Raw genomic sequence first — 14,264 nt, forward strand, 5'->3', positions numbered from 1 at the left:
CTCATGTCTCGCACGTTGGTGCAGTATTTGATGACACATCACCAGCTCTCTCTTTCGCTTTCTCTCTGTCGTTGTTCAAGGAGTGGATATGTCGATACATGAAGAGCCGTTCATCTTCCCTGCACAGAGGAAAAGGAGTGCTTCTCGTGGACGTTAAGCATTATTTAGATATCATGTCAGTCCATGGTCGGTTAACTGGATCTTTCTTTGGTCGATTTCACGTTAGTTAGATCATGGTCGGTTAACGGACAGTCTTCCCGGGATTCCAGGTGGTGAAATCTGGTTGGCCAGATATATTTTGACCTTTCAAACCAAACACTTCATCGTTCTTCCCATAGTAAGAGCAACTTGACCATCAGCTCACGGGTCAATGGGTCCAAGGAGTTGTTTTTCTTGATCACCTTGCCGCCTATATATACTGATAGAAGATCATAATATCCTCAATCAATCTATGATCAACGATAGATTTGTATATACTGATAAAAGATACTATGATCTTCTATCATATAAACCAGCCATGGCCCTTGATGGCGATCCTGTTCTCCAGTTACCTTCTCTGAAGCCCAAGTTGTCTGCTTCTTGTTCTGCCTCTTGGCTCTGAAGCAACTTTACGTGTCACTTTGGAGGGTCTGACCTTGAAGAACAGCTTTGATTTCTGCAACTCTCCAATATTACGGCTCCAATTCTCATCTGAAGAAGGTCCCCATCTCATCTCCTGTTTTGCCTCTTGACTGTAAGCACTCTTCTTTGTTGTTTGTGGAGGCTTTGAATTCTTAGATATAGCTTTGCTTACAGTTCTCTGCATCTCCACTTCCACCAGTGAATTGAATCATCCCTCTTCTCCACTTGTTTCAGCTTTGATTTCCATCATAGTTCACACCATCACTTCCTCCCCTGTTTTCTCTTTCCCCTGCTTATGGCTCCTCCTGATGTTGTGTGCAACAACAATGAAGCTATTGGCTTCACTAATCTCTTCTCACTTTGTGATGGAACGTTCGCCATCAATGGCGTCACATTACTCTCGAAAGTTCCGGGAAATGTTACCTTCAGTAGCTTTTCCACCATATGTCCCGCTTCCGATGCTCCTCCATCGCTCATCAAGCAAGTCAAGTCTCGATCCTCTAGAGGCGGCTTCCTCGGATTCTCGCAACCGGCGGTGGCCGATCGGCTGGTGAACTCGCTAGGCAAGTTCAGCAGCAGAAACTTCCTCAGCATCTTTAGGTTCAAGACATGGTGGTCGACCATGTGGGTGGGAAGTTGCGGCTCAGACTTGCAGATGGAGACGCAGTGGGTGCTCTTCCAAGTCCCCGAGCTGAGCTCCTACGTTCTCCTCCTTCCCTTGATCGAAGGGAGATTTCGGTCCGCCATCCACCCAGGCAATGACGACCACGTCCTCATCTGTGCGGAGAGTGGATCCTCTCAAGTGCAGGCTGATTCCTTCAAAGCTATAGCTTACATCCATGTCTGTGACAACCCCTACACCTTGATGAAAGAAGCTTACAGTGCCGCAAGGGTCCATCTCAACACGTTTAGGCTGAGAGAAGAGAAGGCAGTCCCTCCCATAGTAGACAAGTTTGGTTGGTGCACTTGGGATGCTTTCTACTTGACCGTCGACCCTGTCGGAGTGTGGCATGGCGTGAAGGACTTCGTCGACGGCGGTCTTCCACCGAGGTTTCTTATAATCGACGATGGCTGGCAAAGCGTCAACTTGGATGGAGACAACCCCCTGGAGGACGCAAAGAACCTCGTGTTTGGAGGAGAACAGATGACTGCTAGGCTCTACAGGTTCGAGGAGTGCGAAAGATTTAGGAGGTACAGGGAAGGCACTCTCCTGAGTCCTGAAGCTTGTTCTTACGACAAGAACAGGCCTAAGATGATTCTATGCAAAGCTAAAGAACTAGAGAATGCTAAGAAGGCCAGGGATAAGGCAATCCGTGACGGGACAACTGAATTATCTGGTTTCGATCGCAGAATCGTCGAGCTCAAGAAAGAGATCGACCAAATGCTTGCAGACAGGGAAGAGCTGCCGGTGGATCGCAGTGGGAGTTCCAGCAGTACTGGCTTGAGAGCTTTCATCGAGGATCTGAAGACAAAGTTCAAAGGACTGGATGATGTGTACGTGTGGCAAGCCCTCTGTGGAGCGTGGGGTGGAGTGAGACCTGGCAGCACCCATCTTGACTCCAAGCTGGTGCCCGTCAACCTCTCTCCAGGATTAGCTGGGACGATGGACGATCTCGCGGTCGACAAGATCATCGAAGGCGGCATTGGCCTGGTTCGGCCGGACCAGGCGGCCGATCTGTATGATTCCATGCACTCCTATCTCGCCAGCACCGGAGTGACCGGCGTCAAAGTGGATGTCATTCATGTGAGTTTCTACATGTTTGATGTAATGTTTCTGTGTTTATATTGCTAATAGATTCGTGTTGCTGATTCAGACACTGGAATACGTGTGTGAAGAACATGGAGGCAGAGTCGAGCTCGCAAAGGCTTACTACGATGGCCTGTCGAGGTCCCTCGTCAAGAACTTCAATGGAACAGGGATCATATCCAGCATGCAGCAGAGCAACGACTTCTTCTTCCTCGGAACTCGGCAAGTGGCCATGGGCAGAACAGGTGAGAACCCAAACTGATTCAACCTGATGGGGATTCCAAGGACGAAGAGTCATCGGTTTGATCGTTGATCTTCTTGACAGGTGACGATTTCTGGTTTGAGGATCCTCATGGAGATCCCATGGGGATCTACTGGCTGCAAGGAGCGCACATGATCAATAACTCTTACAACAGCCTGTGGATGGGCGAGTTCATGCAGCCGGATTGGGACATGTTCCAGACCGACCACGCCTGCGCCGAATTCCACGCGGCTTCGAGGGCCATCTGCGGCGGACCCGTCTACGTGAGCGACTCGCTCGGCTGCCATGACTTCAATCTCCTCAAGAAGCTCGTCTTCCCCGACGGCACCATTCCCAGGTGCCAGCATCATGCTCGGCCAACCAGAGACTGCTTGTTTAAGAACCCCCTCTTTGACGAGAAGACCATCCTCAAGATCTGGAACTTAAACAAGGTAAGCAACACTCACCACATCCAATCTCTTTTCATCGAACAACCAGCTTTGCCAGCTCCCTGAATACACACTATCTGTAGTTTGGAGGTGTCGTTGGAGCTTTCAATTGTCAAGGTGCAGGGTGGGATCCGAAGGAGAAGCGAGTGAAAGGTTACCCGCACTGCTACAAGCCGATGGCAGGAGCTGTTCATGTGACCGACGTCGAATGGGCTCAGAAGAAGGAATGCGGTGGGATGGGCGAGGCTGACGAGTACGCTGTCTACCTGCACCAGGCGAAGGAGTTGTTGCTGATGACTCCGAGCTCCGACGCCATCCACTTCGGGTTGCAGCCATCTTCCTTGGAGCTCTTCAACTTCGTGCCGGCGAGAATGATCGGTGGCGACTGCAAGTTCGCGGCGATCGGGCTGGTGAACATGTTCAACAGCGTGGGAACGTTACTGGAAGTCGAAGCAGGTGAGGGTGAGGGTGGGATTGCTGTGAGGATGAAGGTGAAGGGTGGAGGTGAGCTGATGGCTTACTCCGACAGGAAGCCGGAGAGAAGCTATGTGAATGGAGTTGAGGTTGGATTTGAGTGGGGAGAAGATGGAAAGCTGAGAGTGGATCTCGCTTGGGAGGAAAACAATGGTGGTGTCTCTGAGGTCACATTTGCCTACCGATTCATTGGGGAGAGCTAGTAGGAGCTTCCATGTCTGCTCTATCTTCTTCTCTCTTTGGCTTGTGTGCGGTTTCATCCATTGTAAATTTATGGTAATAACTCCTTCAAGGTTTTGCAATAAATTATATATTTGTTAGGGTCTTGATAATTAGTTGCCATAATTAGTTGGTTTTCACCATACTAATAATATTAAGGACATGGAACTGTAAACATTTATATGATCAGATCTGTTGTCATCTCAATCGTCTGTCTGTCCCTCCCATAACAAAATAAATATAACAAAATTACGATGAAAATAAACATTCGGTAGAAAGAAGAGATGAAATGAAATTAACATTTTTTGGTGAAAGAATAAAATTAAGACATTTGATCATAACATCATGCAAGAACGTAAAGATGAGCCATAGCATATTACCACATAACATGAAATAACAGTCAACTGCACCAGTTAAAAGTACCAAGTCGGTGCTCTCGGTCAAGCATGTGGGTCCCGCCTGTCCATTGCTCTCTTCCATCACGTCCCGGGTTCTGGGTTGGCTACGTCGGTGTCGGAAGGGCGGCCCTAAAACCACGGGCCACGGTCCATGATTAGACCGACTACGATTGACGTGGCGTATTGTTCTTCTACCCAAGAAAGCCCGCTCTTGGAGGCAGACCAAACCCCGAATCTGATCTCGCGCTGGGGCCCGCCAACATCAGCAAGCACCACACACCAATCCGGGCACCCAGGCCATGTTGCGGGTTAGGTCCTCGTTGGTATAAATTATTATATCATTTGTCCGCACAAGACTCATGCTGTAATATCGCACATCGTCGCGCTTGCCGGACTCTCACCCAATAACTTCTGCCACTGACCCTTCCGACATGATGTGGGTTCCATGGATAAAGGCAAACATGGCGTCTGATAAGTTGTGGGTGCCTTCACGAGTCACGTTTTGCGATGTGGGAAATAAGCGACGAAAGGTCCTCACAGCGGACCATATTCCCCTCTCAAAGGCCGCTCTGTCGCCTCCGCCGCCGGCCGTTCTAGACTGCGCGCTCCCCCCGCCATCCTGCGCACCTCTCGCTTTTCTTCTTATTTCCTTTCTCCTCTCTTCTCTTCTCGCCGTATCTTCATATCTTTCCATCTCTATCGCCGGAGGGGAGGAGATCCCCTCTGGGGTTGTCGCGGTAGGGGGGTGAGGTAGAGCTAGGGTTTTGGCGAGAGATGTGGGATGCTGCGACAGTTGATGAGGCTGCTGACGTCGCTGTGGAGGCCGTTTGGCGGGAGAGGAGGAGACGCCGCAGGCGGGGGCGGTGGTGGTGACGGGGCCATGGGACGGGAGGGGCGGGATGGGCTCCTCTGGTACCGCGACTTCGGCCGCTGCGCGGGTGGCGAGTTTTCCATGGCCGTGGTCCAGGCCAACCAGGTTCTCGAGGACCAGAGCCAGATCGAGTCCGGCCCCTTCGGCACCTTTATCGGCGTCTACGATGGCCACGGTGGCCCCGACGCCGCGCGATACGTCTGCGACCATCTCTTCTCCCGCTTCAGAGGTGGCCTCCCGACTCCTCCCCTTGTGAACTCTACGCTTCTTTTGGTATTTGACCATCTGACGCCTGTCGCCCAATTTCAATGATTTACCTCCAAAAAAAGTTGCTTTTTTTTTTTTCCTAGCAGAGCATCTTAGAAACATTCATTTCATTGTAGTAGAATCTCTGTTCTTAGTGCATTCATTTATAATTCCTTTCTGAAATTTGTTGTTTGTTTGCATACGATTTTCTATTTTCATGATTATTTTATATTGACCATGGTTCAGATTCAAGGTTGAATTGGAATGCTTGGATCCATCCCCAGGCGATGATCCATCTGCTGCTTCCTTCATGCATGCACCTATCTCTTGATGTCAAGTCGGTGTACATTGCATTTGACTACTTTGTTGTCGCTTGCCAAACCTTGATGTATTCTTGGTCTCTGTGCTTTCCATTATCATTTTAGGGCCTCCAGCCTGATGGTAAGAGTGGAGTGAGCAAAATTAGTGTCATGACACTACTCAATAGGGTAACTGACTCATTAACTTGATAGATGTTAAATCATATGGTCTGGAATGCTTAAGCTTTAGTTAATGAGTTACCCATGTAACTTTAGACCTCCATATCTGATACGCGAACTAGGGTGCTACAATTTTTTCCACTTATGGGTTCGGCCTGGTGATTTCATCGATGACCAACATCATCCAGAATCATGGTTTTTCTATATCATGACATGTTTTCAGTCACATTTATTGATAGTTATTTCTTACTCAGGGACTCTCATCATGTTCTGATCTGATGTCATTTTGTTACGGACCATAATTGACCCATGTTATCAAACTACTTAAGCCTAAATTGATAGTACACTCATTTAACCCTTGTAGATCAACTTAAATCTTGTCCCACTTACAATGTGAGACTAAAGTGGAGTGTTACAATTAGGCTGACTTTTTCACTTTAATTAGGACATGTTACATTCTCGTAAATTCATTGGTTGATGAATCTGTGAAACTTCATAATTTTAGGGTCACATCTTCCACAAACTCTCATCTAGGAATGTCAAGTCGCAGGTATGTCTCAGCATTCATAAATTCGATTTTTTCTTGATAATTTTTCTGTACAATTGATCTCATTTTAAACTGCAGTTTAGGTGTTATCATTAGTTGTGATACAAGATTTTCATTACATAAATGAGTTTCCTTTTCTTTTAAGCTAGAATTACTTACATAGTATAAAAGTTTGGTTTTAAATGAACTTTTATTGTACCACACCATATGGGTTTTCAGCTTCCATGGATGGGAACTTTCCTAAATCACAATTGGTAGACAAATTCTTACCTATTTAGCTCCTTCTGTTGCTTGCAATGCTTATCATATAGTATAAAAATTTCCTTTCCTATGTTTTCATACTTGTAAATATTAATAAGCTTTCAAACTTCTACTATATTACTTCCTTTTTATATTTTTCCAAGTCATTAGGTGCCGTCTTTATGCAGAAATTTCATCTGGACCACAGGGCGTGACATCTGATGGCATCCGGAGAGCTTTCTTAGCAACAGAAGAAAGTTTTATTACACTGGTTTCTCAACTATGGAACACTCAACCAGATATAGCAACTACAGGTTGCTGCTGCCTTGTCGGTGTTATCTGCCAGAGGACCCTCTACGTAGCGAATCTTGGTGATTCTCGTGCTGTTCTCGGAAAGAAGGTTGGCAACACCGGTGAGATTGCAGCAATATCATTGTCAAGTGATCACAATGCTAATGTGGAGGCTGTAAGGCAGGAGCTCAAGGCACAGCATCCAAATGATCCAGAAATTGTTGTTCTTAAACATGGAGTTTGGAGAATCAAAGGCATCATACAGGTCAATGCGTTGGAACATTTCCAAACATGTTATTAGTCATTTTATCTATCTTGCTAGTGGTTATTCTTTGGTTTGGTTACTTGAATGTTCTCTGTGTTTTGGGAAAGTTATTCTGAAAATTTTCTTCATCCAGCTACTTCTATCATATGGTAATTAGTAAATAAATGTTTAGATAAAATTGCTCATTGCACATGATAGATACTGGTTTTCACCTAACCCATCTAGGACTTGATTTACGACATTTTGTCTGCCTGACATATCTCCATTTGCCCACATTATATGTTCCCTTGCCACCCTGAGGTCTATTGACGAGGAAAAAATAAGCCTATCTTTTATAGTGAGAAAATGTCTTATAATGGGTAATTCTTCCATCATCCTCCAATTCTCCCAGCTACTAACGTCAGCATTGTGATTCAGAGAGGCAATGGTATGGTGGTGCTGGTCGATGTTAGGGAGAGTGTCTTGTAGAGGATGGCGAGGGAGTGGGGAAAGGCATTGATGAGTGGTAAGGTACAAGGAAAGAAGAAGAAAACTTGCATTTATGTTTTATCAATACTCAAGAAATGCCTATGATATAGTTCTTAAAGAGATCACATGAGATTGATAGAAAAAGTGGTACTTACTGATAAATAATTTATATGATAGAGATGCCACTAAAGTTAGGATTTTCAAAAAAGTATCCCATAAGATTCCTTTTTATATAAAGGATCAATTTGGAGTTCTTATATTTTTGTACAATTGGTGGATTTCTTTTGTTACATATTCAGAACAATCTTCCATAGCACATGTTATTTCCTGATGATATTGTTTTGGCTGATAAGAGTGTAGTTGGAATAAGTTTTATAAATGAGTTGTGCAAACAAACATTAGAAAGTAAAGGTTTTAAACTACGTAGAAACAAGATCGAATTTATGTATATTTACATCAGCACTACCAAGAGAACCTAGAGAAGAGTCATTGCTATAATCAAGATAGATGGACATTAAGTAAAATTGTCTAGATGCCTTCTATCTATAATTTATTAAGAGCAATAGAATAATAAAAATAGTGTTCATAGAGTTGAAGGTGAAATAATAAAATGGAGAAAGCCATTAAAAGTTTTGTGTGATCAATGAATGTATATCCTTTAGATTAGAGGAAAAATCTTGTTAGACAATTGTAAGGCCAATTATATATTATCGATTAGAAACTGACACTCTTAGACCCTGTGTTATGGATTATATTATAATTTCCTATGAGTTTATTAAGTTGGTATTGTACACAGTGTATAAATATGATGTGTGTCAGACCTTGCCTTATCAAAGGGTATATCTTATAGGGGTTACGACTGTGGTATTATGTCTGGTTTCTCGATAAGGTGTAGGTGTTACAAACTTATTTACCAGTTTTCATGTTAATCCTATATCTTCCATAAATCATATTCAGTTAGTGTTATCAGATTACATACTTTTGCTGTACCTCTTTTTCTGTTGTGTATGTTCTCTCTGCTGGTCTCAAAAAGATTTTATAACTCATAGCTTTATTTGAGATGTTCATGAGTTATAATCCCAGAGGTGTTTTGATAATTAATATAGCCATGTCAAACTATCAAGTAGTACCGAGCAGTTAATTTATGATTTGTATCCATGGGATATGTATTCTTGTTAATTTATGGTGCATGAAATTTAACTAATTTACATGAAAAACAATCACAGACTTTTCCCATTGACTATTGTTTTATTTCAAACTACAAAATTGCCCTTTTGATCTTGCAATGTTCTCTAAGCTTTAATTTGTATGATCAATTGCAGGTTTCTAGATCTATCGGTGATGCATACATGAAATATGCTCAGTATAACCGAGAACCAATCAATTCAAAGTTCAGAATACCTGAACCCATGAACATGCCTATCTTGACTGCCAATCCATCTATCACGACTCATCATCTTCAACCAAGTGACTCTTTCCTCATATTTGCTTCAGATGGTCTGTGGGAACACCTAAGTGACCAGAAGGCAGTTGAAATTGTTCACAGTCATCCACGTGCAGTAAGCATTTTTAATTTATTCTTGTTGCTTGTATTGTCTTATGCTATTTACTTCTGCATCTTCTTTTTAATTTCTTATAAACAGTAATGCATCTCTTAAAGCTACTACTTGTGCTTGGCACATGCGTAACTCTTTTTGGAGCCTCATCGATGTCCTTATCGAAGTGCTTATATACTTCTAGAAGTTGCTTACACATGAAACTAATCTTCGTGATGGCCATCCTAAAAATAACTGAAATGCAACATGTTTAAAGTAATTTTGCTGATTCAGAAAGCAACGATGAACCCAGTGAAGATGGTCAATTGTAACTGCCTATTTGTTTGATGTGATTGATGAATTCAAATTCATTGCTTCTGTTTGTATACAATGCATTAACAGGGAGGGTTTAAAGTTAAGACTCTTGTTGAAAAAAATAATTGTTTATCTTTGTTTTTTCCCTATTGAAGTGATATATTATTATCATTCTGTTGAAACTTTGTTATAGAATTTAAAAATAATGGAAAAGGGAAATTTGATGGAGCAAGAGTATGGCAACCGATTATTTTGGAATATAAGATTGACTAGGAGGAAGAAACAATAGCGGTTGGAAAAACTAAACAAAACTTATTTCTCCATCGAAATCGTACCCTTTAAAAGCTATTTGATGGAGGCATGATTTTCAGTGCTTTATTTTCTTAGTATTATTAACTTTTAAGTACTTCTATTATCAAGGCTATTCTAATTTTTCATTTTGTAAATAATTTTTGTTATCTTCTACTAACTTTAATGCACATGATACACCAATCTGACCAATGACCCAATAACCCAATAACTCGATATTGGACCAGCTTATGGCCCAGTTCAGTTTCGGTAACCATGCTCTTTATTTGGCATCTCAACTTTTTTGGATAAACCTATAGAATAATACTAACATTAGTTTGGCAGATACAATTCATTTGGTGAAATGTAAGCTTATACAATTTGAGACATATTGCAAATGTGATGATGTTTATTTTATAACATGTTGCAATGTGACGATGCTTAATTGTAATTGTCACATTTTTAAAGTAAGAACAAGGTCTAATTTGTATATGACAGTCATGTACTTTGATTCTCAAAAAATATTTTCCATCCTATTATGTTTCACTAGAGCTAAAATAAATCCATTTCAATGTATTGCAACATAACACTTAGAACCCCTCTCAGAAATACCAAATGACTGCTAAGCTATACTGTATTATGCTAACTCCACTGTAGTTTGATGCCAAATACTCTCTCGGCTTTCTATTTATAGTAAGAATTTAGAATAAAGTTAAGTATACTGCTCCCCTTGGAGGAGATATAATATTTGCCCAAACAAAATAACATACTAATTTTTAGCATGAATAGCCTAAGAACAACCTTGGTAATCAAGTCAATTATCCATTTACTTTAAGTAAAATAAAATATTTGCAACATGTTATAAAATAAGCATCGTCACCGAAACTGTGATGATGCTTATTTTATAACATGTTCCAAATATTTTATTTTGCTTGAAATAAATGGATTGTTGACTTTTTCTCATGATGATGATCGTCTTTGTCTAAAAAAAAAAGGAAAAATTTGTCTTTTCTAGGGCTTGATTGCCAAGGTTGTTCTTGGGCTATTCATGCTAAAAGTTAGCATGCTATTTTGTTTGGGTAGATATTATATCTTCTCCAAGAGGAGATGCATCCTTATCTTTATTCTAAATTCTTGCTATAAATAGAGAGCCTGGAGAATTTTTGGCATCAAACTAGCAGCGGAATTAGCATAATACGGTATTGCTTATTGGTCATTTGGTATTTCTAAGAGGGGTTCTAGGTGTTATGTTGCTATACATTGAAATGGATTCATTTTAGCTCTAGTGAAACCCAATAGGGTGGAAAATATTTTCTGAAAATCAAAGTCCATGACTGTCATATACAAATTAGACCTTGTTCTTACTTTAAAAATGTGAGAATTACAATTAGGCCTTTCACGTTAACCTTAATCAAATTTATTCTACTTGCTAAATTCCAGGAATGGTTTAAAATATGGACTATCTGAGTTTAACTCACACATTCTGTAATTGTGCTGTGTCCTTATCGGTCTAAACTATCATCTATCTTTTTGTGCCGTAGGGAAGTGCAAAACGACTCATCAAAGCTGCTCTCCATGAAGCGGCTAGAAAACGAGAAATGCGATACTCAGATCTCAAAAGGATTGACAAGAAGGTCCGTCGGCATTTTCATGATGATATAACTGTCATTGTTATATTCCTAAATCATGATCTTATGGTCAAAGGTTCCACACAAGGGCCTCAGTTATCAGTTAGAAGTGCTTTGGACCATTGAAGCATATGAAGAGTTCTTTGAGAATTGTCGGACTCTCTCTAGCCGACAATTAACACAACATGTGTTGAAGGTTGTGTTGTTTGAAATATTTACTACTTAGTGGAAAGCCTTTAAACTTATTAACAAGGCCCAGACTGATACAATCACATAGGTCATCAGTCTGGACCAACTGTTTGTGGGGTTTCAATGACTACAGAAAGATTATCATTTTTCTTCCATTTTAAAGTCGATGTTTATCTTGTATCCTAAATTATTGTGCCACCGGGTGTTGTAATTTGACAACTATGGATAGCAATTACGAATAAATCTGTCCTCGATGTTCTTTAGTTCTATGCACTGTGCTGTATCCTAATATCTCATTCTCTCTCTTTTTTTCTGTTTTGTTGGTAATGGGAAAAATGGAGCCTGGTGATGCTTGACAGTTGAGATTATTGGATCTGTTCTTTGCAAGGGTAAGGCTAATCTCTCTTTAGTTTTACAGTTGTCTTGAGTTATATCCAGCATCCTATAAGAATGGCAATGTGATACTTGGTTGAGGCAGGGATTAACATGTGTTGTGTGAAAGGATATTTGCAGTCAATCCACCTTGTGTATTGCTTGCTGAAGAAAATTCCCTATGATTGCATTTACTTCTCTCATCAGTTCAAGTGGTCAGTGGAGTATGGGAAGTAGAAAAACTGTTGTTTCCAGCACCAAGTCAACCATGCAAAGCCTTTGAAAACTGAGCTTGCTACCGTTATGAATCAAATTCTGATGAACATGTAAGGAGGGTTGGCGTACAGATAAAGAAACAAGTACAAAACATGTGGAAGATTCATTGTCTTGTTCTGTTAAATATGAGGATGCAGTGAACATGGAAGCTAACCAGACTAAAGATTGTTTATGGGATACCCACCAAACCACAATGAAAAAAGAAGAGTGTGTGCCAAGCTAGCTGGGTTTTGTGACTCTTATCTCAGCCACACAAGTTTAAGCATCCATTTTGGTGGACAATCAAGCAGTTCGAAAGGAGCTTTTAGTGTTTAGTTATATACAGAGTTCATTGCACTCCCAGGATTCTTTTGCAGCAGCAGCAACAACAACAAGATCAATAATTCATCAGATGGATGAACATGGTCTCTTCTAGCTGTGATAGTGGCCAAAATTGCTGCAGTTTGTCATGGTGATCAGAAGCTGCACATGGTTGCTGTCCCAAGCAAATAATAATGTGATGGGTGGTTCAGCCATGCCCATAAGGGAAAGCCAAGTGCCAACTACTTGTAAGCTGATTGGTACTGCACAAACTTCTGCCTCTGCTTGTGGAAGCATTTGTGGTTGGTGTTCTCTTGATGGGATGTTTGCTTGTTCTACTTACTAATAGTTTTTGTTGTATTTGACTTGTCATTGTTCCCCACAAAAAAGGGGAAGAGATCCTCAAGTAAATTGTTCAAATTTAGATACTCAAGGAAATAAATCAAATTGATTCTTGGCATTCATCCTATGTCAACAATATGCAGACAATAAATACTAGGAAATCTGATTGTACACAATTAAGTGTAATCGATGTTTTGTATTTATACATTTTTCTTTAGTCTTTTAAAATGATATTATAATCATCAGGGTGTGTTCAAGAGTTTGGATGATAAAATATTATTAGATGCTGGGTGAAGCTTATGGAATTGCATGGGGATGGGTGTTTCACCCTCTTTTTCTTCAAAGATGAGGAAAAAGATCATCAGATGTCGACTTAGCAGGACAATCATCAAAGAAAGACAAATTCCTGGGGTGTTTCATTCTTTTAATTGCTTCTCAACCACACATTTCTGGGATTGCTGTTTGATTTTGTGTTCAAGCTTGCAAATAAATGTCTTCTCATTTCCACAATGCACTCACCAATCAACTTTGTTGACTGTGTATCAGAGTTCTCAGTTTCACTGACCTACCTACTTGTGAAAGGCCAAAATCATTACTTATATGTTGAAAACTTGAAGCTTTAAGGCATTAAAGTTTTCGGCCATGTGGTTTAACATGGTGAGATAAAGTTTGGCACATCCATATCCATATTCAGTGAATTGGGTTTCTCGTGATGAGGTTCGATGACAAATGTGAATTCAGTGACCTTTAGCAGCATAATACCTTTCGGTGCTCCATGATGATGCTCAGTGATTGAGAAGAAGCAAGCTCAATCTCAGGATCATGCATAGTAATCAAGTTTAGTCTTCGCACATGTATACTCCTTGTTGCCACATGCAATGACAAGCATGCGTCCCAAAGAATCTTATGTCTGCATTAAAGATTATGCGGGTTCCCCGGAGAGGAAACACAAGGTTAAGTTTGCAGCCACCATGCAATCTACCTTTGGCAACACCGAGCATAAAAGAATCCTTTGTAACATCTGATTGAGCTGGACAGTCGGTGTGGTAGCTGAAGCCGCCTACATCAGAATTCAGTGAACCATGAAAGGGGTAGAAGAATCATCCAGGGTGTTCTCACGAGGAGATCATAGAAGAAAACGTGGAGGATGATGTGAGGATCACAAAGAGAAAGAGAGAGAGAGAGAGAGAGAGAGAGAGAGAGTTTTCGTGCCAAGGAATCATTTGGGTGCATGTTCATTGATATGGGAGAACGTGGCCTTTGCCACAAGCAAATCCCATCTCACTTCTTCTTCTCCCCTCTCTATGTATCATCTCCTGTTACCTAATATATTGCGTATATATATATATACACACACATCAGTCCCGTCTCAAAACCCTATGTGCAATTAGCTCCTCCTCTCTCTCTCTCTCTCTGTACATTCCTTTCCTTGCCTGAGTTCATGCCCAAGGCCTTACAAGTTC

The 14,264-nt window shown here is 41.3% G+C and overlaps 2 protein-coding genes across 2 annotated transcripts; both read left to right on the forward strand.

The window, feature by feature from the left end:
• Positions 1-460: 460 nt before the first annotated feature.
• On the forward strand, positions 461-3,852 carry LOC103971489 (stachyose synthase). The gene is made up of 5 exons (XM_018820846.2): positions 461-733; positions 856-2,365; positions 2,436-2,613; positions 2,694-3,061; positions 3,142-3,852. Exons 2-5 carry the CDS (start codon positions 917-919, stop codon positions 3,733-3,735), a joined length of 2,589 nt encoding a protein of 862 aa, XP_018676391.2. The 5' UTR covers positions 461-733; positions 856-916; the 3' UTR covers positions 3,736-3,852.
• Positions 3,853-4,610: 758 nt separating this feature from the next.
• Positions 4,611-11,780, forward strand: LOC135653404 (probable protein phosphatase 2C 42). The gene is made up of 4 exons (XM_065175346.1): positions 4,611-5,249; positions 6,721-7,088; positions 8,879-9,115; positions 11,236-11,780. Exons 1-4 carry the CDS (start codon positions 4,931-4,933, stop codon positions 11,446-11,448), a joined length of 1,137 nt encoding a protein of 378 aa, XP_065031418.1. The 5' UTR covers positions 4,611-4,930; the 3' UTR covers positions 11,449-11,780.
• Positions 11,781-14,264: the final 2,484 nt, after the last annotated feature.

This window comes from Musa acuminata, chromosome BXJ3-11, assembly GCF_036884655.1.
Source record: "Musa acuminata AAA Group cultivar baxijiao chromosome BXJ3-11, Cavendish_Baxijiao_AAA, whole genome shotgun sequence".
NCBI lineage: Eukaryota > Viridiplantae > Streptophyta > Magnoliopsida > Zingiberales > Musaceae > Musa > Musa acuminata.

Bases quoted from the DNA above. Each gene is read 5' to 3' on its own strand.
- LOC103971489 (XM_018820846.2), top strand. From the start codon at position 917: ATGGCTCCTCCTGATGTTGTGTGCAACAACAATGAAGCTATTGGCTTC. The intron at 2,366-2,435 runs GTGAGTTTCTAC...TTGCTGATTCAG, and splicing joins TCAAAGTGGATGTCATTCAT to ACACTGGAATACGTGTGTGA. The intron at 3,062-3,141 runs GTAAGCAACACT...CACTATCTGTAG, and splicing joins AGATCTGGAACTTAAACAAG to TTTGGAGGTGTCGTTGGAGC.
- LOC135653404 (XM_065175346.1), top strand. From the start codon at position 4,931: ATGCTGCGACAGTTGATGAGGCTGCTGACGTCGCTGTGGAGGCCGTTT. The intron at 5,250-6,720 runs GTGGCCTCCCGA...GTCTTTATGCAG, and splicing joins TCTCTTCTCCCGCTTCAGAG to AAATTTCATCTGGACCACAG. The intron at 7,089-8,878 runs GTCAATGCGTTG...GATCAATTGCAG, and splicing joins GAATCAAAGGCATCATACAG to GTTTCTAGATCTATCGGTGA.